This window comes from Balaenoptera physalus (assembly GCF_965194825.1).
Source record: "Balaenoptera physalus genome assembly, chromosome: 14".
NCBI classification, from domain to species: domain Eukaryota; kingdom Metazoa; phylum Chordata; class Mammalia; order Artiodactyla; family Balaenopteridae; genus Balaenoptera; species Balaenoptera physalus.
Genome location: NC_138893.1, coordinates 65,067,763 through 65,093,562, shown reverse-complemented (window position 1 = coordinate 65,093,562; position 25,800 = coordinate 65,067,763). Strand labels below are relative to the sequence as shown.

At 34.6% G+C, this 25,800-nt stretch overlaps 1 protein-coding gene across 5 annotated transcripts in view; it reads left to right on the top strand.

Moving 5' to 3' along the window:
* PCDH15 (protocadherin related 15) overlaps positions 1 to 25,800 on the top strand; it is a 735,694-nt gene that overhangs the window by 266,804 nt on the left and 443,090 nt on the right. For all 5 annotated transcript variants that reach the window (XM_082423601.1, XM_082423610.1, XM_082423609.1 and 2 more), the window contains exon 4: positions 5,596 to 5,751. In XM_082423601.1, coding sequence (XP_082279727.1) covers positions 5,596 to 5,751 — 156 coding nt within the window. The remainder of the gene's footprint in view (positions 1 to 5,595; positions 5,752 to 25,800) is intronic.

The following is a 25,800-nucleotide window of genomic DNA, read 5'->3' as shown; positions in this document are numbered from 1 at the left end:
TTTCAGTTTATTTTTCTGTATGGTGTGAGGGTGTGTTCTAACTTCATTGATTTACATGTGCTGTCCAACTTCCCCAACACCACTTGCTAAAGAGACTCTTTTCCCCATTGTATATTCTTGCCTTCTTTGTTTAAGATTAATTGTCCATAGGTGTGTGGGTTTATTTCTGGTCTCTCTATTCTGTTCCATTGATCCATATGTCTGTATTTGTGTCAATACCATGCTGTTTTGATTATTGTAGCTTGGTAGTATTGTCTGAAGTCTGGGTGGGTTATGCCTCCTGCTTTGTTCTTTTTCCTAAGAATTGCTTTGGCAATTCTGGGTCATTTATGGTTCCATATTAATTTTAGGATTATTTGTTCTAGTTCTGTGAAAAATGTCATGGGTAATTTCATAGGGATCACAATAAACCTGTAGATTGCTTTGGGTAGTATGGCCATTTTAACTATATTAATTCTTACAATCCAAGAGCATGGAATGTGCTGAATATCTTAACATCTCTTCTTTTGGATTTTAAGTTGGTAAATGAACAGAGAGCCTTGACCTCTATTCCCAGGCCAATATCCATTTAACTACTAAGTTTTGTACTTTGATCTCCACAGTATGTCTTGCATTTGCATCCATCAGCATAACTCCAGGACAAGCCCTCTTAGTTCTCACTTGACTTTGGAACAGTCTCCTAGTAGTTCTCCTTACTATATTTCAAGATTCAACCTTCTCCAGTTTTAGTGTCTCAAAGCACAGTTCTGACCTTGTTGGTAGATGAATTCTTATTGCAAACTGTCCCTTGAGGTTTCCTAGATTCAAGCTGCAGCCTATCTCTTTTCCTTTTATTTAGAAGCATATATTCTCTAATCTAGGAAAACTGAACTAATTGCTGTTCCCTCAATGTAATCTAACTTTTTCTTATCATGCCTACCCTGATACTCTTTTGAACCTATACTTTGAAATTACCTTTATCCATTACCATCAGTTGAATGTTATCTACTACCAAAACATGTCTTAAATTTCTACTCTGTTCATAAAATATTTCCTAATAGTAATGCTGGTACATAATTTCTTACTCCAAACTCCTAAGCCTTCAAAACTCTTTTTTTTTTTTTTTTTTTTTGGGTGTGCCATGCAGCTTGTTGGATCTTAGTTCTCCAACCAGGGATTGAATTCAAGCCACGGCAGTGAAGGCACCAAGCCCTAACCACTGTACTGCCAGGGAATTCCCTCAGAACTCTTTTTTGACTCACATTATAGTTATCTATATTCATCTCATATCAGTTTTACAGGATTTGCTTAATGTAAAAGGACTATGTCATATTAATCCCAACCCATGTTGAACTTGGCATAAAATAAGTACAATTAAATAAACTTAATGTCCTTAATAACTGATTGTGAAAAACCTGCACATTTCTAAATATTACATATACCTAACAATATTTTCGAATCAGTACTTTCTTCTTTAGGCAACTTCTTTAAATATACCATTTATTTTGAAAGTTTAATTTATGAAGTACACTTATAACTCTGACCAGCCATTTATGTTAACTTTTGTTTCATTATTTAAAGAGCATTTCTACAACACACTGGGTCTTATTTCTTTTCACTGTCCTCCAGTTTATTTTTAAAGTAATGAAGACTTTTTATTTTGTAAAAATAGTATTTATATAGGAAGAAAAATCATGATAAAAAACTTTCATTCCTGTGAGGAGTGAATAACATTTGCCTTTGCTTTATGAAAAATAAAATCAGTTCTTATTCAGGTTTGCTAAACATTTATTTATTAAGCAATCCAAATAATGTAGTTTCTAGAAAAAACTTAGTTCTCCTTAGACTGAATATGTATGCTATAATCTATACTGTTTGCATCAATAAATTATTTATAAAAGCTTCACTTTGCATGTTGCAACTTAAGTGATTGAAAAATGTAATACATTTTTTTCAAATTAAAAAATTCATACATATTTATTGGAAAAAATTCTTCACTTACTTTTTACTCTTGGCCTTACTTTTCAAAGGTAACCTTCATCAACGGTCAGTATATATCATTCCTGAACTTTATCTATGTATGTCAAAATGTATTCACACATGTGTACTAACATACAGATAGCAAATATACATTCAGAGTACTGTGCTGAACAATTGTTTTTAAATTTGGAAAATAGTTTGCATGTCTAAGTGTATATGAATGGTAATCACCCTAAATAATTACCCCCAAACAGTATATACACAGCATTTTTTTTCTGATTTGTTTCATGAATGAAGCAATTTAAGAGAATCAGAGAAGATAGAATTGCCATGACTTATTTTTGCCACCCAGTTATTAAAAATAAACCAAAACTTCCCTAACACATTCCTAAGCATTTTGGATTCCCTAAACTCTCACTAATAGACTTGGTGGAACTGTATTTGGTATATTTATGACCTTCTTACAGAGCAGAATAGAATCTATTCCAATGTGAGATTACAGTGAATGCTGTATATTAACCACAGGGAATTCTTGCCTTCATCATGATCCATTATGGTTGGAATTTATTGCAAGCTAAGTTCTATCCATGCTACTAACAGTTGCATAGGGGACTAAAGTTGACAGTGACAAGAGTTCCAGGTGACCTGGTTATATCTAATCTATGGGCACTTAGTGCTACTAAGTGGCACTAAGTTGCAGCACACTACATCTGATCCTCTACTTACAAAGATTGTGACCTTTCTGTCACAGTGCTAACAATTACTATAGAATTAGAAGTTGATATGGAATGGTTTTATAGGTCTTTCTCACAATATTTATAAGATAAATAACTTTAGAAGAACATAAATTTTCACCTGATTGTCTTCTGAGAGGTGTGCCAAGGGCTAATAGTACAAGTATTTATTCTGTTTTTACTTTACAATTGAAATATGGAGTGCTTTTCTTAAAAAGCCTATTAAAGCAAAGACTTTAAAACTGGTAGTAAAAATGGAGGTCATATAATTTAAATTCTTTCCAGAATATTTCTAAGACCTGGTCTTTTTAAGTTATCTTTTAGTCTCAAGCTTGCAGATTTTCAGTGATGGGGCTTAATTTTTTGGATAGTCCATTCTATTCTGTCCCACTTTGGATTAATAGAAAATCTCTACTTATATTGAAAACATATGCTTTGTAGTACTTTTTATTTATTATTCTTATTTCTACACTCTGAGACTACAATGAATAAACTAATTTATCTTTTCATAACAACCATTCAGATGTCTGATGAATCTTGTGATTTTTAGTTTAAACATCTCAAATTTTATCACACATTCTCAGGATGATTAGACTTCACATCCTATTTGCCTATAAAATGGTGCTTATTGTAATCCACCTATCTCTTCATCTATTATTAATGCATATGAAGTAGTTTGTATTATTATTCTAGTAGTCCATTTACAGTGTTGGCATGTAAACTCATCTTTACATGCCAACTCAAAATTTTGTAAAACTCAAAATTTTACAATTATATTTTCATATTAATGTTTGTAGACACTTATTATTATATTTGGGCAATTAACTTTTTTTCTAATACAAATAAGATTATTTTAATTTATTACTGTAAAAGTGTAGATTTTTGATACTTATTATTCTGATGAAATGATTTTGAACCTTGTCTTTTATCATTAAATGTAGTATATATCCTTCTGAACTTCGTAGCATTCACAGATTTTACACACATGGCTTTAATACATTTATATATGTCAGTGATTAAAAGTGAATTGGGGCAGACATTAGAACTAAGATCTGTAAGGTACTTCACTAGAGACCTTCCTCCATATGATAATGCTGCTTCAAGTTATTCTTTCTAGATACAGTTATTCAGCCAGGTACAATACAATTCAATTGCATTTCTCTTTATTGGCCATAAAAATATCTTGCTATTAAACAATGTTTTCTTCAGGTTAAGTATAGTTTCTACAACATTCTTCTCATTAGAAATGTGACATTTTTAATGAACCTATCCTAAGTTCCAGTAATCATTGCTATATCTTTAAATTGGTTTTAATCCAAATATTTAATAATTTGTTTTATAATTCAAGATTGTCAGTTTGTATTTTTTTAGATTCATGTTTTTTTACTTTTTTGGAGATTTAGCTTTTTGTAAGTAAAAAATAGTTTACATCTGTTGTGTTAATATGTGCCTAGCACAGGGTAAGCTCATATAGTACTTATGATGATTATGTCATATCAGTGTTTAGTATTATCCCCATTTTTAGAGATGAGTAAACTAAGCACAGAGAGAGTTTGCATCTAGATCATACAATTAGTAGGTTATGGAACTAAGGCTAGAAGCACAGCAGTACAACTCAGGTAGTACTCAGTCATCTGTTCTAGACACTGTGCTAGTTACTAGGTAGACAGATTTAGTCTTGACCAAAATAACACCCCAGGCTTTATGAAGCTTCCAGTATAGTAAAGGGAGACAAACTCAAACAAATATATAAAATGTGTAATATGCCATGTGATGCATGAGAAATGCAGTAAAAACAGTGAATAAATAGGGGGAAAGTTGAAAGGACAGAGCAGACTGGAGGCATGGCTTTCTAAACAGGGTGGTCAGAATAGGTCATACTGATAAAATTATGTCAAAGAAATAAAATTTTATAAACTCAAAAAAATTTTTAAAATCACAAAGAAATATTCTTTGGCATTAAACACTTTAACTCTAGAGTCAGAGATGTGTGTATCCCACTTCTGCAAGCCCTTTGTCATAGCACCTGAGTAATAAATGCCCCCTTGATGACAATTCTCCCCTTATAAGAATTTATCATAAAAAGTAATTAAAGTTAGCACATATTTATGTACAGTATGTTTACTGAGGTATAAACATTTTGCTTGTAATGACAAAAATTGACAATAATAAACATCTCATTATAAGTTTTTACTTAGACCAACTATGCTATAGACTTATGATGGAATACATAATATAGCTTCATAGTAGTATACATCAAAGTGCTATAGAAAATCTATATTTGCAAACATGGGATGATATTCATCTGTGTGTGTGTGTGTGTATAAAACAGATGTATATTTGGAAAGAGGGAAAGATTAGCAAAAAACCCTTTAACTATATAGAATTAGGAAGTTTGATTGGGTTGTGAATGGATTCTCTTCTTTTGGTTATCTATATTTTAGTTTTTATCAGATATGAACATTTAATATTTTAGCAAAAATATAGATTTAAACAAATGATATACCATGTTATATAATCTATCTATCCTATGTATATTATCATTAATACATTGTTTTTATAAATTAGAAGTTTATGTCATTGCTTCTTTGACTTTTGGAAGGACAAAATTTGTGGCATCCCATCAAATATCAGACATTAATTTTGTGATTGTATTCATCACCAGTCCTCTAATTATGAACATAATGCTACCTCAGACCCTATATTTTGAAAATTAAACAGTGAAATAATCATGATTGTCTTCACTTTTCCTTAAAATAATGCAAAATGGATCAATTTTTATAGATTACTATCATTTAATAGTGAATAAACATAGAAGATTTTATTAAACAAATACTTTGACAGTAATGAGACGCTTCAGTTTCAATTGTTCTTTTAAAAAGATGCAATTTCTGTGTTGCAGCCACCAATGAACATACACTCCATCGTGGTACAAGTTCAGTGCATCAACAAAAAAGTGGGTACTGTTATTTACCATGAAGTTCGAATCGTGGTGAGAGACAGAAATGACAACTCACCCACATTCAAGCATGAAAACTACTATGCCACAGTGAATGAGGTCAGTTTCTATCCACCACTCTCTGCTTCCTTTTTATTGATATATGTAATTGACTGTATATTTTAAATATTTTGAAATGATTCCTCTATAATAACAATCTTAACTGTTTAAAAATATCAAGAAAACATTTTAAAAAATAGTGCTTTAGAAGAAATAAGGTCTGAGTGACTTCTGATACGATTTCAGGAATTCACTTTGCTACAGGAAAAAAATTGATTTGTTTATAATAATGGCCAAAATATTGGCATTTTAAAATCATCTTCAACAATTTAATGCCTGAATCTAAATACATACATGCTTACTGAGGCTCAACAGGTGCTATTTATTCTCATTGTAAAATGAGACAGATTTTTTTTTTTTGTATCTCTGAGGTGGTAGCAGTAATTCAATACTAGAAGAAAATATGTATTTGAGATTTTATTAATTTAAAGTTATTTCCTCAATTTAAAAATCAAGTTCTGGCATATTAAAAATATTTAAATAAAAATCAAAGCTAAATTCTTATAAGAAAATCCTTATCAAACTATTTAAAAATATTTTTAAAGTAGTATTATTGCTTTTATTAGAACATGCTTTTTTGTTGTTTCTTGTTTTACTTTGTTTTGTTTTCCCTTTGAACCAAAATCCATGGGCCAAGAACCCTTTTTATGTTATTTTTTAAAAATAGTGCTTACTCTATTAATTTTTTGTAGAAAAAATATAAAATATAATTAAAAAATTATAAAATATTTCTAAAGTATCTCTAATATCATCTATTATGTGTACTTTAGACACACACAAAATGAACTATATTTTTAATAGCCTATACTTTAGCAAATCATCTTTGCCTCCATGATGTCTTTTTTTTTTAATCTTAAAAATATATGTACCTACTTTATAGGAGGAAATCAGTATAATTTGGGTATTAAACACAGCATTGGGCCTATAACTTCTACATGCTCTTTGAAATTATTTAAAATGTATCTTATTTACCTCAACATTCTTCTATTCACTAAAAATTGAAGAAATGATGTTTCCCCTAATCTGACTTTCTGGATTGTATTACTAAAAACAAAATATTAAATAAAAGAAATAAAAGTTTTTTAAAGTTTAACAGGCGAAATTCCTGGTTAGTTAATGCTTGACCTTTTTGAGCTACCTTTTACTTAATAGGCTTCTGCTAAAACAGACAAATGCTAATTAATGTAATTAATCGTGTTACATGATTAATTATTTTAGCATCTGAAGTATACTTTTTGAATGAGATTTTGCTTTTTTTGTTTGAGTGCTAGCTTTGAGTATAAACTGATAGATGAGTGAGTGATCTTAGGCAACATATCTAATTTTAAAATCCATTCCTGTACCATGTTAACTGTTGTTGGATACATGTCTTTAGTTCATTTTTCATAAAGAAATTTATAATGTTCAGTTTGAATTCAAAGTATCCTATGTAATTTGACTACTTCCACTCCCCCCTCCAATTTTTTTCAGCGCCTTGCTGAAAACTAACCTTTTCAAATACTGTTTTACTTGTGTCACTCTCCTATTCAAAAATTGTGTAATTTCTCATTATTATCAGGAAAAATGTCATCTATCTCCACTGGCTGATTTTCAAGGCCTTCCATAATCTGACCTTTTGTCAATGTATTCTTAACTTCAATTTCTCTCTGATATTGCCTCATTCTGTTCAGATTAACTTCCTCATGTTTTACAAATATATTCATTTCTTTGGCTTTGCTCACACTGTTCAGTTTACTTAGAATTGAATCTTCCCTACCTTGCAAGTCTCCAAGTTTTATTCGTCTTTTAAAATTTAACTCATGATCCATTTCCATTTCCTATTTCTATACTCATCCCCAGCTATACACATTGATCGATCTTTAGTTTCTCCAAACTCTAAACTCCTATGTCATCTGGATAAATGTTAATTAGAGTGATACAATTTATAGAAACATTAAGCATTTTATCTTAAACATTATTTGGAGAGGCAAGATTTCTTTACAAAGCTACCTAATTATGGTTTTCTCTCAATGCATTTCCTAAAGCCAACTGAGGCAATCCTATCCCACTGTTACTATGGTCATATATTCTATGGTTTGATTATGTAGAATGTGTGTAATTGATGATATTTTCCTCCATTGATTTTGCTCATACTCTCTCATATCTATTTTCTTGTAAAGAATCCAAAGTTTATTTAAACATCAAAACATAATTAAAAGGAAAAATGAAACTTAGCTATTTTTCTCATCCTTCATTTATCTGAGTAGTTCTTAGTTTAATTGGCTTGAATGGGTTTATCTTTATATCTATATCCATATCTCTCCACTGGGAAAATACATTGCAATTTTATATATACCCATATGTATATATGTGTATGTATATATGTATGTGTGTGTGTGTGTATATACGTGTGTGTGTGTGTGTGTGTGTGTGTATATATATATATATATATATATATATATATATATATATATATATATATACAGTGCAACTACAGTGCTGCCTGTAAAATAAAATTAAATAAAATACATTTTGCTCTGTGCAAGATTGCAAGATATTTTCCATGCTATTTCTTCTTTTAGTATAAGGCATGCAGTTGATGCAGTTAAGACTAGAATGATCTAAATGCTTTTCCAAAAAAAAAAAAAAAAATCATTCAGGGTTTAAGAGATTGTTGGTGTCAAAATATTTTACACTTCATCAGAATCCAAATAATAGGTATAAAGTCATCATCACAGATTTATAAAAGAAGCTTCTAAAATTAAAGTCCTGATTAGTCACTCTCCTTATTAACTGTGAGAAAACCGAGACCTGGAGCAGCACATGAATTGGCTACCAACGTTTAAAATTCTTTGCTTGTGAAACATAAAGCATTGCAAGTATTTTTTTTTCTATCTGGGTAATTGGAAACTCTCAATTAATTTTGGATAATTGTATCATTAAGTACTTAGTCTGGTTGGTTCGAAGAACAAATTGCAAAGTCTAATTGCTGCTGATCATTCTTAAGTAATTTTTGGAAGATAAATATTTTCTGGTAGTGATGTCTTTGATAACACATGCATCCCATTTCAAAAAATTCCTTTTGACATGATAAAAAGTAAACAAGGGCAAGTCAAGACAGACGTAGTGTTTTCTTGTGCCTGTGAAGAATTAATCTCAGGATAATATAGAGGTTATATTTGTCCTGGTCTTTAATGATCTCGTTACAGACGGGCAATTTTTTAGTCAATATTAATTTGTTCTTTTTGTCACCTTGAGTATCACCTTAAATGTACTTTGCTGCTGTGACATGACGTGATTTATTGGAGATGATTTGTTGGCACTTTTTGAAAGAATGTTTCCTTGCATTTCTCTTGACAGGTAGATGGTTTACAGTCAGAAAGAAAGAAAGAGAGAAAGAAAGGAAGGAAGGGAGGAAGGAACCATATATTGTGTAGTAATATAGTATTTACTGTTGAAAAAATCTGCATATAAGTGGACCTGTACCGTTCAAACACATGTTGTTCAAGGGTCAAGGGTATATATAAAAATTCTGAACTCTATTTCTTTGTTCCTAGAAACTTGGAGAAATAGAGTTCAAATGTAATTATAAGGTTGGACTCAAGGAAATTGCCAATGTTCAACTATTTTTGATGTATAAAAATGGCAATTGAATAATATTCTATAAATAAAAGTGTCTTAAATAAAATTTCATGCCACTGTATTATGGTAATGTTTCTATTTTGGCCTTATACTAATCAAAAATACATACTTCATGTCTATTATCAACACTGTTGTCTCCTGATGGTGTTTTGAATTTATTTGGTGAACTGTTTCTACTATCACTTAAGTTTTGTTTAACTTAGTAGACCTTATTTTCATGGATTGCTACTGACTTAAATATAAGGAGTTCTGTATAACAAGCTTAAATTAAGAAAGGATAGAATGGAAGGAGGTGAAACTGAAGAACAAGTTGGGGTCAGATCCTGAAAGGCACCATCAGTTATAAAGAGGAGCTTTAGGCAATAAGGGGCCAGTAAATTGCTTAGCAATATAAGTGCATTCAGATTTGCCATTTTATGATATCATTCCCACAGCTGGATGGAGAATTTTTTGAAGAGGTGAGCTGAAAAGAGATGCAAGGTAAAAATCTTGAACTGAATAAAATGGAAAAAGAGGGTGTATAGGAAAAATATTAGGTGGATAACTTCATGAGAAAAGATGACCTGTAATTGCAGAGGGTAAAGGAAAAAAGTGTAGACACTATATATTGTTTAGATTACCTTTGAGATTCTGGCTTAAAATATAGCAGGATCCTACTGAGAGAATATATTAGAGATGAACACTTTTGGGAAGATTTACAATCTAGGAGAATATCAGTTGTTGCAACCCAGCATGGAATGTCTTTAGATCTCGAAGAGTCCATGTCAAATAGACATAAAGATTTGTGAACCACAGTGAGTAAACCTAAATTAAGATTGCGTAAGTGAGGTGTTTTGCTTTGTTTGTTTTTGATTTTGTAGAATATGACAGATAGTAGGTATCAAGAAAAATCAAAGTAGTAAGAGAATTAGGGGGTATTGATGCAAAAGATATATATATATCTTGTTATAAGTATATATCTTTACATGATATGTATGTATATCTTTATATATCATGTAAAGATATATACTTAAAACATAAGAACAGATATATACTTAAAACATAAGAACACTAATTATAAACCAGGAGATAACCAACAAATATAGTCTAATGTTTTTGTTGCCTAGAACATGAATGAAATAATGAATAATATACATATTAATCAAACAAAATAAAGGGAACAAACACAAAAGAACATAGAATAGGTAGGAAAAATATTAACACTTACTAAGAGTATTCAAAATAAAAGTATTCATCTTGTACAAAAATTACATTAAAAATAAAGGGGAAAATACTCAAATTGAAAAACAAAGTTTTCAGACTAGATTAAAAAATAATGTCAAGGACTGGTTCAAGATGGTGGAGTAGAAGGACGTGCTCTCACTCTCTCTTTCAAGACCAACGGAATCACAACTAATTGCTGAACAATCATTGACAGGAAGACACTGGAACTCACCAAAAAAGATACCCCACATCCAAAGACAAAGGAGAAGCGAAAATGAGATGGTAGGAGGGGCGCAATCACAATAAAATAAAATCCCATAACTGCTGGGTGAGTGACTCACAAACTGGAGAACACTTATACCACAGAAGTCCACCCACTGGAGTGAAGGTTCTGAGCCCCACGTCAGGCTTCCAAACCTGGGGGTCCAGCAACGGGAGGAGGAATTCCTAGAGAATCAGACTTTGAAGGCTAGTGGGATTTGATTGCAGGACACTGACAGGACTGGGGGAAACAGAGACTCCACTCTTAGAGGGCACACACAAAGTAGTGTGTGCATCGGGATCCAGGGGAAGGAGCAGTGACCCCATAGGAGACTGAACCAGACCTACCTGCTAGTGTTGGAGGGTCTCCTGCAGAGGCGGAGGGTAGCTGTGCCTCACCGTGAGGAAAAGGACACTGGCAGCAGAAGTTCTGGGAAGTACTCCTTGACATGAGCCCTCCCAGAGTCCGCCATTAGCCCCACCAAAGCGACCAGGTAGGCTCCAATGTTGGGTCACCTCAGGCCAAACAACCAACAGGGAGGGAACCCAGCCCCCGCCATCAGCAGTCAAGCGGATTAAAGTTTTACTGAGCTCTGCCCACCAGAGCAACAGCCAGCTCTGCCCACCACCAGTCCCTCCCATCAGGAAACTTGCACAAGCCTCTTAGATAGCCTCATCCACCAGAGGGTAGACAGCAGAGGCAAGAAGAACTACAATCCTGCAGCCTGTGGAACAAAAACCACATTCACAGAAAGAGGGACAAGATGAACAGGCAGAGGGCTATGTACCAAATGAAGGAACAAGATAAAACCCCAGAAAAACAACTAAATGAAGTGGAGATAGGCAACCTTCCAGAAAAAGAATTCAGCATAATGATAGTGAAGATGATCCAGGACCTTGGAAAAAGAATGGAGGCAAAGATCGAGAAGACGCAAGAAATGTTTAACACAGATCTAGAAGAATTAAAGAACAAACAACAGAGATGAGCAATAAAATAATTGAAATGAAAACTACACTAGAAGGAATCAATAGCAGAATAACTGAGGCAGAAGAACGGATAACTGACCTGTAAGACAGAATGGTGGAATTCACTGCTGCGAAACAAAATAAAAAAAAAAAAAATGAAAAGAAACGAAGACAGCCTAAGAGATATCTGGGATAACATTAAACGGCACAACATTCGCATTATAGGGGTCCCAGAAGGAGAAGAGAGAGAGAAAGGACCCGAGAAAATATTTGAAGAGATTATAGTTCAAAACTTGCCTAACGTGGGAAAGGAAATAGCCACCCAAGTCCAGGAAGCGCAGAGAGTCCCATACAGGATAAACCCAAAGAGAAACATGCCGAGACACACAATAATCAAATTGTCAAAAATTAAAGACAGAGAAAAATTATTGAAAGCAGCAAGGGAAAAATGACAAATAACATAAAAGGGAACTCCCATAAGGTTAACAGCTGATTTCTCAGCAGAAATTCTACAAGCCAGAAGGGAGTGGCATGATATATTTAAAGTGATGAAAGGGAAGAACCTACAACCAAGATTACTCTACCTGGCAAGGATCTCATTCAGATTCGATGGAGAAATCAAAAGCTTTACAGACAAGCAAAAGCTAAGAGAATTCACCACCACCAAACCAGCTTTACAACAAATGCTAAAAGAACTCTCTAAGTGTGAAACACAGGAGAAGAAAACGAGCTACAAAAACAAACTCAAAACAATTAAGAAAATGGTAATAGGAACATACATATCGATAATTACCTTAAAGGAGAATGGATTAAATGCTCCAACCGAAAGACACAGGCTTGCTGAATGGATACAAAAACATGACCCATATATATGCTGTGTACAAGAGACCCACCTCAGACCTAGGGACACATACAGACTGAAAGTGAGGGGAAGGAAAAAGATATTCCATGCAAATGGAAATCAAAAGAAAGCTGGAATAGCAATGCTCATATCAGATAAAATAGAATTTAAAATAAAGAATGTTACAAGAGACAAGGAAGGACACTACATAATGATCAGAGATCAATCCAAGAAGAAGATATAACAATTTTAAATATATATGAACCCAACATAGGAGATCCTCAATACATAAGGCAACTGCTAACAGCTATAAAAGAGAAAATTGACAGTAACACAATAATAGTGGGGGATTTTAACACCTCACTTACACCAAGGGACAGATCATCCAAACAGAAAATTAATAAGGAAACAGAAGCTTTAAATGACACAATAGACCAGAGAGATTTAATTGATATTTATAGGACATTTCATCCCAAAACAGCAGATTACACTTTCTTCTCAAGTGCGCACCAAACATTCTCCAGGATAGATCACATCTTGGGTCACAAATCAAACCTCAATAAATTTAAGAAAATTGAAATCATATTGAGCATCTTTTCTGACCACAACATTATGAGATTAGAAATCAATTACAGGGAAAAAAATGTAAAAAACACAAACACATGGAGGCTAAACAGTACGTTACTAAATAACAAAGAGAAATCAAATCAAAGAGGAAATCAAAAGAGGAAATCAAAAAATACCTAGAGACAAATGACAATGAATATACGACAATCCGAAATCTATGGGATGCAGCAAAAGCAGTTCTAAGAGGGGATTTTATAGCTATACAAGCCTACCTCAAGAAGCAAGAAAAATCTCATAATCTAACTTTACACCTAAAGGAACTAGAGAAAGAAGAACAAACAAAACCCAAAGTTAGCAGAAGGAAAGAAATCATAAAGATCAGATGAGAAATAAATGAACTAGAAACAAAGAAAACAATAGCAAATATCAATAAAACTAAAAGCTGGTTCTTTGAGAAGTTAAACAAAATTGATAAACCATTAGTCAGACTCATCAAGAAAAAGAGGGAGAGGACTCAAATCAATAAAATTAGAAATGGAAAAGGAAAAGTTGCAAAAGACTCTGCAGAAATACAAAGCATGCTAAGAGACGAGTACAAGCAACTCTATGCCAATAAAATGGACAACCTGGAAGAAATGGACAAATTCTTAGAAGGGTATAACCTTCCAAGACTGAACCAGGAAGAAATAGAAAATATGAACAGACCAATCACAAGTAATGAAATTGAAACTGTGATTAAAAATCTTCCAACAAACAAAAGTCCAGGACCAGATGGCTTCACTGGTGAAGTCTATCAAACATTTAGAGAAGCGCTAACACCCATCCTTCTTAATTCTTCCAAAAAACTGCAGAGGGAGGAACACTCCCAGACTCATTCTATGAGGCCACCATCACCCTGATACCAAACCCAGACAAAGATACTACAAAAAAAGAAAATTACAGAGCAATATCACTGACGAATATAGATTCAAAAATCCTTAACAAAATACTAGCAAACAGAATCCAACAATACATTAAAACAATCATACACCATGATCAAGTGGGATTTATCGCAGATGTGCAAGCATTCTTCAGTATATGCAAATCAATCAATGTGCTACACCATATTAAAAAACTAAAGAATAAAAACCATATGATCATCTCAATAGATGCAGAAAAAGCTTTTGACAAAATTCAACACCCATTTCTGATAAAAACTCTCCAGAAAGTGGGCACAGAGGGAACCTGCTTCAACATTATAAAGGCCATATACGACAAACCCAGAGCAAACATCATTCTCAATGCTGAAAATCTGAAAGCATTTCCTCTAAGATCAGGAACAAGACAAGGATGTCCACTCTCACCACTATTATTCAGCATAGTTTTGGAAGCCCTAGCCACGGCAATCAGAGAAGAAAAAGAAATAAAAGGAATACAAATTGGAAAAGAAGAAGTAAAACTGTCACTGTTTGCAGATGACATGATAGTATACATAGAGAATCATAACGATGCCACTAGAAAACTACTAGAGCTAATCAATGAATTTGGTAAAGTTGCAGGATACAAAATTAATGCACAGAAATATCTTGCATTCCCATACACTAATGATGAAATATCTGAAACAGAAATTAAGGAAACACTCCCATTTACTATTGCAACAAAAGGAATAAAATACCTAGGAATAAACCTACCTAGAGAGACAAACGACCTGTATGCAGAAAACTATGAGACACTGATGAAAGAAATCAGAAGTTATACCAACAGATGGAGAGATATACCATGTTCTTGGATTGGAAGAATCAATATTGTGAAAATGACTATACTACCCAAAGCAATCTACAGATCCAATGCAATCCCTATCAAATTACCAATGGCATTCTTTACGGAACTAGAACAAAAAAATCTTAAAATTTGTATGGAGACACAAAAGACCCCGAATAGCCAAAACAGTCTTGAGGGGAAAAAACGGAGCTGGAAGAATCAGACTCCCTGACTTCAGACTATACTACAAAGCTACAGTAATCAAGACAATATTGTCCTGGCACAAAAGCAGAAATATAGATCAATGGAACAAGATAGAAAGCCCAGAGGTAAACCCATGCACCTATGGTCAACTAATCTATGACAAAGGATGCAAGGACATACAATGGAGAATAGACAGTGTCTTCAATAAGTGGTGCTGGGAAAACTGGACAGCTACATGTAAAAGAATGAAATTAGAACACTCCCTAACACCATATACAAAAATAAACTCAAAGTAGATTAGAGACCTAAATGTAAGACCAGACACTAGAAGTCTTAAAGGAAAACATAGGAAGAACACTCTTTGATGTAAATCACAGCAACATCTCTTTTGACCCACCTCCTAGAGTAATGGAAATAAAAACAAAAGTAAACAAATGGGACCTAATGAAACTTAAAAGCTTTTGCACAGCAAAGGAAACCATAAACAAGACGAAAAGACAACCCTCAGAATGGAGAAAATATTTGCAAACAAGTCATCGGACAAAGGATTAATCTCCAACATATATAAACAGCTCATGCAACTCAATATTAAGAAAACAAACAACCCAATCAAAAAATAGGCAGAAGACTTAAATAGACATTTCTCCAAAGAAGACATACAGATGGCCAAGAAGCACATGAAAAGCTGCTCAGCATCACTAATTATTAGAGAAATGCAAATCAAAACTACAATGAGGTTTCACCTCACACCAGGTAGAATGGGCATCATCAGAAAATCTACAAATAACAAATGCTGGAGAGGGTGTGGAGAAAAGGGAACCCTCTTGCACTGTTGGTGGGAATGTAGATTGATACAGCCACTATGGAGAACAGTATGGAGGTTCCTTAAAAAACTAAAAATAGAATTACCATATGACCCAGCAATCCCACTACTGGGCATATACCCTGAGAAAACCATAATTCAAAAAGAGTCATGTACCCCAGTGTTCATTGATGCGCTATTTACAATATCCAGGTCATAGAAGAAACCTAAATGCCCATTGACAGACGAATGGATAAAGAAGATGTGGTATATATATACAACGGTATATTACTCAGCCATAAATAGGAATGAAATTGGGTCATTTGTAGAGACGTGGATGCCTCTAGAGACTGTCATACAGAGTGAAATAAGTCAGAAAGAGAAAAACAAATATCGTATATTAACGCATATATATGGAACCTAGCAAATGGTACAGAAGAACTGGTTTGCAGCGCACTAATTGAGATACAGAAGTAGAGAAAAAATGTATGGACACCAAGGGGGGAAAGTGGTCGGGTGTGGGGTGGGTGGTGTGAATAATTGGGAGATTGGGATTGACATGTATACACTGATGTGTATAAAATTGAATACTAATAAGAACCTGCTGTATAAAAAAATAAATTAAATAAAAAAACATGTCAAATGTAGGCTGTTAACATTAAACACAATTAAATTTAAGGATTCAGAAGTCTTATATAGAGAGAGAGGAACTGCAAGATGGCTGAGGAATAAGATGTGGGATCACCTTCCTCCCCACAAATACATCCAAAATACATCTACATGTGGAACAACTCCTACAGAACACCTAGTGAATTCTCACAGAAGACCTCAGACTTCCCAAAAGGCAAGAAAATCCCCACGAACCTGGGTAGGGCAAAAGAAAATAAACAACAAAGACAAAAGAATAAGGACAGGATCTGCAACTCTGGGAGGGAGCTTTGAAAGATGAAAAGTGTCCACACACTAGGAAGACCCTTCACTGGTAGAGACAGGGGTTGGGTGGGGGGGAACCTTCGGAGCCACGGAGGAGAGCTCAGCAACAGGGTTTTCAGGGGGAAAAGCAGAGAGATTCCCGCACAGAGGATGGGTGCCGACCAGAACTCACTGGCCTGAGAGGCTTGTCTGCTCACCCGCTGGGACGTGTGGGGGCTGGGAGCTGAGGCTCGGCCTTCAGGGGTCAGATCCCAGGGAGAAGACTGGGGTTGGCTGCATGAACACAGCCTGAAGGGGGCTAGTGCGCCACAGCTAGTCAGAAGGGAGTCTGGGAAAAAGTCTGGAACTGCCTAAGAGGCAAGAGACCATTACTTCGGGGTGCATGAGGAGAGGGGATTCCTTCCCTGTCTGCGCACAGAAGGCAGAGCACCACCTAAACAAGTTCCAGAGATGGGCACGAGCCTCTGCTATCAGCTCGGACTCCAGAGATGGGCATGAAATGGTAACACTGCTGCTGTAGCCACCAAGAATCCTGTGTGCAAGCACAGGTCACTATCCACACACCCCCAGGAGCCTGGGCAGCCCGCCACTGCCAAGGTCCCATCATCCAGGGACAAGATCCCTGGGAGAACACACGGTGCACCTCAGGCTGTTGCAATGTCACACCGGCCTCTGCTGCTGCAGGCTCACCCCTCATTCCAATTTTATCTACTGTACCCCTCCTTCCCCCTGGTATGAGTGAGCCAGAGCCCCATAATTAGCTGCTGCTTTAACCCTGTTCTGTCTGGGTGGGAACAGATGCCTGAGGGAGACCTACATTCAGAGGTGGGGCCAAAACCAAAGCTGAACACCAGGAGCTGTGCCAACAAAGAAGAGAAAGGGAAATCTCTCCCAGCAGCCTCAGGAACAGCGGATTAAATCCCCACAAACAATTTGATGTACCCTGCATCTGTGCAATACCCGAATAGACAACAAATCATCCCAAAATTGAGATGGTGGACACTGGGAGCAACTGTAGGCTTGGGGTTTGCTGTCTGTGACTAATTTGTTTCTAATTTTTATGTTTATCTTAGTAAAGTTTTTAGTGCTTGTTATAATTGGTGGATTTGTTTATTGGTCTGGTTGCTCTCTTCTTCTTTTTTTATTCTTATTCTTATTTTTTATTTTTTTATTTTAATAATTTTTAAAAATATTTTTTAAATTTATTATTATTTTTTTATTCTTTTTCTTTCTTTTTTCCTCCCTTTTTTTCTGAGCCATGTGGCTGACAGTGTCTTGTTGCTCCAGCCTGGTGTCAGGCCTGAGCCTGTGAGGTGGAGGAGCCGAGTTCATAACATTGGACCACCAGAGACCTCCCAGCCCCATGTAATATCAATCGGCAAGAGCTCTCCCATAGATCTCCATTTCAACGCTAAGACCCGTCTCCACCCAGCAGCCAGCAAGCTCCAGTGCTGGACGCCCCATACCAAACTAGCAAGACAGGAACACAACCCCATCTATTAGCAGAGAGGCTGCCTAAAATCATACTAAGTTCACAGACACCCTAAGACACAACACCGGATGCAGCCCTGCCCACCAGAAAGACAAGATCCAGTGCCACCCACCGGAACACAGGCACAAGTCCCCTCCACCAGGAAGCCTACACAAGCCACTCAACCAACCTTACCCACTGGGGATATCCACCAAAATCAATGGGAACTACGAAACTGCAGCCTATGAAAAGGAGACTCTAAACACAGTAAGGTAAACAAAATGAGAAGACAGAGAAACACACAACAGATGAAGGAACAAGGTAAAAACCCACCAGACCAAACAAATGAAGAAGAAATAGGCAGTCTACCTGAAAAAGAATTCAGAGTAATGATACTAAAAATGATCCAAAATCTTGGAAACAGAATGGAGAAAATACAAGAAACGTTTAACTAGGACTTAGAAGAACTAAAGAGAAAACAAACAATGATGAACAACATAATAAATGAAATTAAAAATTCTCTAGAAGGAATCAATAGCAGAATAACTGAGGCAGAAGAATGGATAAGTGACCTGGAAGATAAAATAGTGGAAATAACTACTGCAGAGCAGAATAATGAAAAAAGAATGAAAAGAATTGAGGACAGTCTCAGAGACCTCTGGGACAATATTAAACATACCAACATTTGAATTATAGGGGTCCCAGAAGAAGAAGAGAAAAAGAAAGGGACTGAGAAAATATTTGAAGAGATTATAGTTGAAAACTTCCCTAATATGGGAGAGGAAATAGTCGATCAAGTGCAGGAAATGCAGAGAGTCCCATATGGGATAAATCCAAGGAGAAACACGCCAAGATGTATATTAATCAAACTATCAAAAATTAAATACAATGAAAAAATATTAAAAGCAGAAAAGAAAAAGCAACAAATAACATACAAGGGAATCCCCATAAGGTTGACAGCTGATTTTTCGGAAGAAACTGTGCAAGCCAGAAGGGAGTGGCAGGACATATTTAAAGAGATGAAAGGGAAAAACCTAAAACCAAGATTACTCTACCCAGCAAAGATCTCATTCAGATTCGACAGAGAAATTAAAATCTTTACAGGCAAGCAAAAGTTAAGAGAATTCAGCACCACCAAACCAGCTTTACAGCAAATGCTAAAGTAACTTCTCTAGGTAGGAAACACAAGAGCAGGAAAAGACCTACAATAACAAACCCAAAATAATTAAGAAAATGGTAATAGGAACATACATATTGATAATTACCTTAAATGTAAATGGATTAAAAGCCCCAACCAAAAAGCACAGACCGGCTGAATGGATACAAAAACAAGACCCATATATATGCTGTCTGCAAGAGACCGACTTCAGACCTAGGGACACATACAGACTGAAAGGGAGGGGATGGAAAAAGATATTCCATGCCAATGGAAATCAGAAGAAAGCTGGAGTAGCAATTCTCATATCAGACAAAATAGACTTTAAAATAAAGACTATTACAAGAGACAAAGAAGGACACTACATAATGATCAAGGGATCAATCCAAGAATAAGGTATAACAATTGTAAATATTTATGCACCCACCATAGGAGCACCTCAATACGTAAGGCAAATGCTAATGGCAGTAAAAGGGGAAATCAACAGTAACACAATAATAGTAGGGGACTTAATACTCCACTTTCACCAATGGACAGATCATCCAAAATGAAAATAAATAAGAAAACACAAGCTTTAAATGACACGTTAAACAAGATGGACTTAATTGATATTTATAGGACATTCCATCCAAAAACAACAGAATACACTTTCTTCTCAAGTGCTCATGGAACATTCTCCAGGATATATCATATCTTGGGTTACAGATCAAGCCTTGGTAATTTAAGAATATTGAAATCGTATCAAGTATCTTTTCTGACCACAACGCTACGAGACTAGATATCAATTACAGAAAAAAAAAACTGTAAAAAATGCAAACATATGGAGGCTAAACAATACACTAAATAACCAAGAGATCACTGAAGAAATCAAAGAGGAAATCAAAAATTACCTAGAAACAAATGACAATGAAAACACGACAACCCAAAACCTATGGGATGCAGCAAAAGCAGTTCTAAGAGGGAAGTTGATAGTAATACAGCCCTACCTCAAGAAACAAGAAAAATCTCAAATCAACAACCTAACCTTACACCTAAAGCAGTTAGATAAAGAAGAACCAAAAACCCCAAAGTTAGCAGAAGGAAGAAAAAGAAATAAAAGGAATCCTAATCGGAAAAGAAGTAAAACTGTCACTCTTTGCCTATGACATGATATTATACATAGAGAATACTAAAGATGCTGCCGGAAAACTACTAGAACTAATCAATGAATTTGGTAATGTAGCAGGATACAAAATAAATGCACAGAAATCTCTTGCATTCCTATACACTAATGGTGAAAAATCTGAGAGAGAAATTGAGGAAACACTCCCATTTACCATTGCAACAAAAAGAATAAATTACCTAGGTATAAACCTACCTAAGGGGACAAAAGACCTGTATGCAGAGAACTATAAGACACTGATGAAAGAAGTCAAAGATGACACAAACAGATGGAGAGACATACCATGTTCTTGGATTGGAAGAATCAACGTTGTGAAAACGACTATACTACCCAAAGCAATCTACAGATTCACTGCAATCCCTATCAAACGACCAATGGCATTTTTCAGAGAACTAGAACAAAAAAATTCACAATTTGTATGGAAACACAAAAGACCCTGAATAGCCAAAGCAATCTTGAGAAAGAAAAACAGAGCTGGAGGAATCAGGCTCCCTGACTTCAGACTATACTACAGAAGGGAACCCTCTTGCACTCTTAATGGGAATGTAAATCGATACAGCCACTATGGAGAACAGTATGGAGGTTCCTTAAAATCTAAAAATAGAACTACCATATGACCCAGCAATCCCACTACTGGGCATATACCCTGAGAAAACCATAATTCAAAAAGAGTCATGTACCACAATGTTTATTGCAGCTCTGTATACAATAGCCAGGACATGAAAACAACCGAAGTGTCCATTGACAGATGAATGGATAAAGAAGATGTGGCACATATATACAATGGAATATTACTCAGCAATAAAAAGAAATGAAATTGAACTATTTGTAGTGAGGTGGATGGACCTAGAGTCTGTCATACAGAGTGAAGTAAGTCAGAAAGAGAAAAACAAATACCGTATGCTAACACATATATATGCAATCTACAAAAAAAAAAAAAAATGGTTCTGCTGAACCTAGGGGCAGGACAGGAATAAAGATGCAGACGTAGAGAATGGACCTGAGGACTCGGGGAAGGGGAAGAGTAAGCTGGGATGAAGTGAGAGAGTAGCATTGACATATATCCACTACCAAATGTAAAATAGATAGCTAGTGGGAAGCATCCGCATAGCACAGGGAGATCAGCTCGGTGCTTTGTGACCACCTGGAGCAGTGGGATAGGGTGGGTGGGAGGGACATGCAAGAGGGAGTGGATATGGGGATTTTATGTGTACGTATAGCTGATTCACTTTGTTATACAGCAGAAACTAACACAACATTGTAATGCAGTTATACTCCAATAAAGATGTTCAAAAAAAAAAAAGGTAAACATGTAGATACCCTGTGACTCAGCAGTTCTGCTCTTGTGGTACATATGTCCACCAGATAGCATGTATAAGGAGATTTGTTGATGATAGTTCCATAATAATCAAAAACTGGAGACAACTCAAGTGTCCAACTATGATAGAGCTGGTTTACCATTTTTTAAATTGCATTTATCTTTAACAAAATTAAAATTTCTCTGTGTTTCAGTTTCCTCATGTAAAAACTGGGAATGAAAATATTAGAAACCTACCTTTTAGGGTTTAATGAATACATGTAATAAGTCAAAATAGGAAAGAAAAAAAAGTCCACAGATTTTAGTGTATAGCACCTCACCTATATATTTTATAATTAATTTAAAAAGACAATCTGAAATTAGTTGATCACTTATTTAAACCTGATATTATATATGGATATATATACATATATATGTGTGTGTGTATATATATATATATATATATATATATATTTGTTTATTTTATATCTACCCTGTTAGAATTGAATCACTATTAGAGTTAGCACTTTGTTTTGTTATTTGAGTAGAACAGTACCTGACACATTGTAGGAGTTCTATAAATAGACTTCTCAATGAAGCAGAAATGGAACAATCATGAAACAGGAAAGTATTATTTAACATATATGTTCACTTTGATTTTTCCTAAGAATGATTTAGAAAGTAAGAGTTTGTTTTGAGTTAAATTTGAGAAGCTTATACATGGGAAGTATTTTAGAAAGGAGTAAAAGCTTTCCAGATGATTGTGATAAATTATATAGGGTGACACAACAGTGATGACAAAAAAAGAACCCAGTTTTTTGTCTTTTCTTTTAACCTGGTAAATATGAGCTATTTGAATTATAGTACTGTTTACATAGCTCTAGGGGGACGTTACGTATTTATGTGAATTATAGTCCTTTTTTCATAACTCTAGGGGCAAATTATGTATTTATTTGGATATGACTATTACGCTGCTTAAGAATCTTTACCATACTTTTCATGTCCCAGAAAAACTAGTCATATTTATTAAGTAAAATTAATATGACTCCCCTTAGTCCAAATGTCTTTTTTTCTCAACAAGATTTTTCTACATGCACAGTTTTATGAAGGTCAAATGCAAGGGGTACCAAAAGAATCACAGTCAATTTAATAAATTGTGTTTGATCAAGTTCTCTAAGTTCTTAATAATAGGAAAGTTTAAAGGATGCTTCATAAATCTAAATTTAAAATGCCATTTACAATTTAGGAAGGTAAAAGTTAGCAGTTGAAACAACCTTGGGTTTCAGGAATAGTCAAGTTGTTTCATAACTGTTGATGTTACAAGTATATCACAAATTATGTCCTGGTTAACATCTTAGAAGTCTGTAAACTTTAGATTTTGAATAATTTTAGTATTTATTTTTCTTCTTGGATTTTTTCACATGCTCATTAGGAACTAACTTGACACCAGATTAATTTAAAATTTGTTCTTATCTAAAATTAGTTCACAGATTTCTGCATAGATCTTTTGCCAATTTAGTAGCATCATATCTCCTGATGTTGAATGGAATCAGGACAGATTACAACAGTATTGACAGATTAATTCTAACAATTATCATTTATGAATGCTAAGTGTTTTCCATGGAACATCTTATTTAAAACTTACTTGTACCTACACACAGACTCAAATTATTTGTGTGTATTGTTTTCATTTTACACAATAAAATGAAAAAGTATTAAGACAGAAAAGCATTTATTAATTTGCCCAAGATCTCATGGCTACTAAGTGTCAGATCTAAGTGAGAAACTGAGGCAGTCTCACTCCAAAACCGAGTGCTTGATCACCACATTGTACAAATGCATCAGGCAAGAGAATGACAGAGCTCAGATACATAAAGGAAGAGTAAGGAGTAAATAATACCATTAATCTGAAGAGTATTATTACTAATTTGAAAAAAGTTACACTTGCTTCTTTGGTCTAAATTATCATCTCGATTCATAATTTAGTAAATAATCATGTGCTAGGTAGAGTTTTAAGAGAAAGGAACACAGCCTTTGGAATATATATATTACTTTTTATAGAATGATTTTAAGTTCATGAATTATAAAAAGTAACCCAATGACGAGTATATCAAGATGAACATCTTGCCCAACTACATGTAGATTAGTGGGCATACCCTAGAGGTTATTTCATGGTAGCTGGTATCATATGCTGGTTTAGTTAGAATTTTTATTTTACTTCAGATGTTGTTATATCTCTTTCTCCTGATGCGACATGATCATGTCTTTCAACAATACCTGTTAATAAGGTTAATATGCTAGTTAATTTTTTTTAAAAAGGGGCTCTGAAATGTTTTGATTTTTTTCCTAAGGTTTAAGTGAATGATTAAAAACATTTTAATGATCAAACCCATCAGCAGGAACCCAAAGCTGAACTTCAGCCAAATTAAACCATAGGAAAAGATGAGAACCTCTCTCTTGCTCTATTTTGTTCTCTCTTTTGTTCTTTCTCTCCTTCTCTCCCTCCCTCTCTCTCTCTTTCTGTCTCCCTTATTTTTTGGCTAACAGTTGCCTCAAGTGTATGTTATATATTTATAAGAACTAAATGTAATATAAGTAAAGTTTTATTATCCTTAAAAATATTTTTATAGTAAATGATACGTTTAAGTCTTAGACTTTATTATAATGAAAATGATTATGGAAATGGTCTGTTTATGTTCACATTTTCTACCATTTTTGTAAACAACATCAGAAATAACTAGACCTAAATAACATTTTAATAGAAGTAATGGAGTTCCATATAACCCATATCCAAATTCCCCAATTCTTAATATCTTTCATTAGTATGCTACATATTTTAACAACTACTGAACCAACAGTGAAACATTGCTGTTAACTCAAATCCATATTTTATTTAGATTTCCTTAGTTTTACTAGTCTTTTTTCTTGTCCCAGGACCCCATCTATGATACCATACTACTATCAGTCATCGTGTCTCTTTAGTCTTCTCTAGACTATATCAGTTTTTACTTTCTTTGTTTTTGATGACAGTTTTGAAGAGTACTGGTCAGATAATCTTTCCTTCTAATAGATAAATGAACAGATAAATAGAGATTTGTGTGTATACATGTACATGCATATACACATATATATAAATGTCATACAGTATATTGCTTATTTGTATATGACAATATAGTCAAATATATAATATATCATATATAGATATATAACTATTTTTTAAAGTAAATTTATTTATTTATTTTTGGCTGCGTTGGGTCTTCATTGCTACACGCAGGCTTTCTCTAGTTGTGGCGAGTGGGGGCTACTCTTCACTGTGGTGGGCGTGCTTCTCATTGTGGTGGCTTCTTTTGTTGTGGAACATGGGCTCTAGGCACACGGGCTTCAGTAGTTGTGGCATGCAGGCTCAGTAGTTGTGGCTCGCAGGCTCTAGAGCACAGGCTCAGTAGTTGTGGCGCACGGGCTTAGTTGCTCTGCAGCATGTGGGATCGAACCAGTGTCCCCTGCATTGGCAGGCAAATTCTTAACCACTGTGCCACCAGGGAAGTCCCAGCTATTTTTCTATACCAATGAAGAATAAGTTGCACATATGAAACCCCTTAAATTCTTAACATTTCATTGTGTATTTCCTAAAAACACAGATACTCATCTATATAACTACAATATAACCATCAAAATCAGGAAATTACGTTAATGCAATATTAGTATGTAATCTGCAGATGCCAAATTTTGCTGATATTTTTTCCAGTAAAGTCCTTTATAGGTCAGAGATTCAACCTAAGGTCACACATTGCATTTAGTTGCCATGTCTTTCTAGTCTCAATCTTA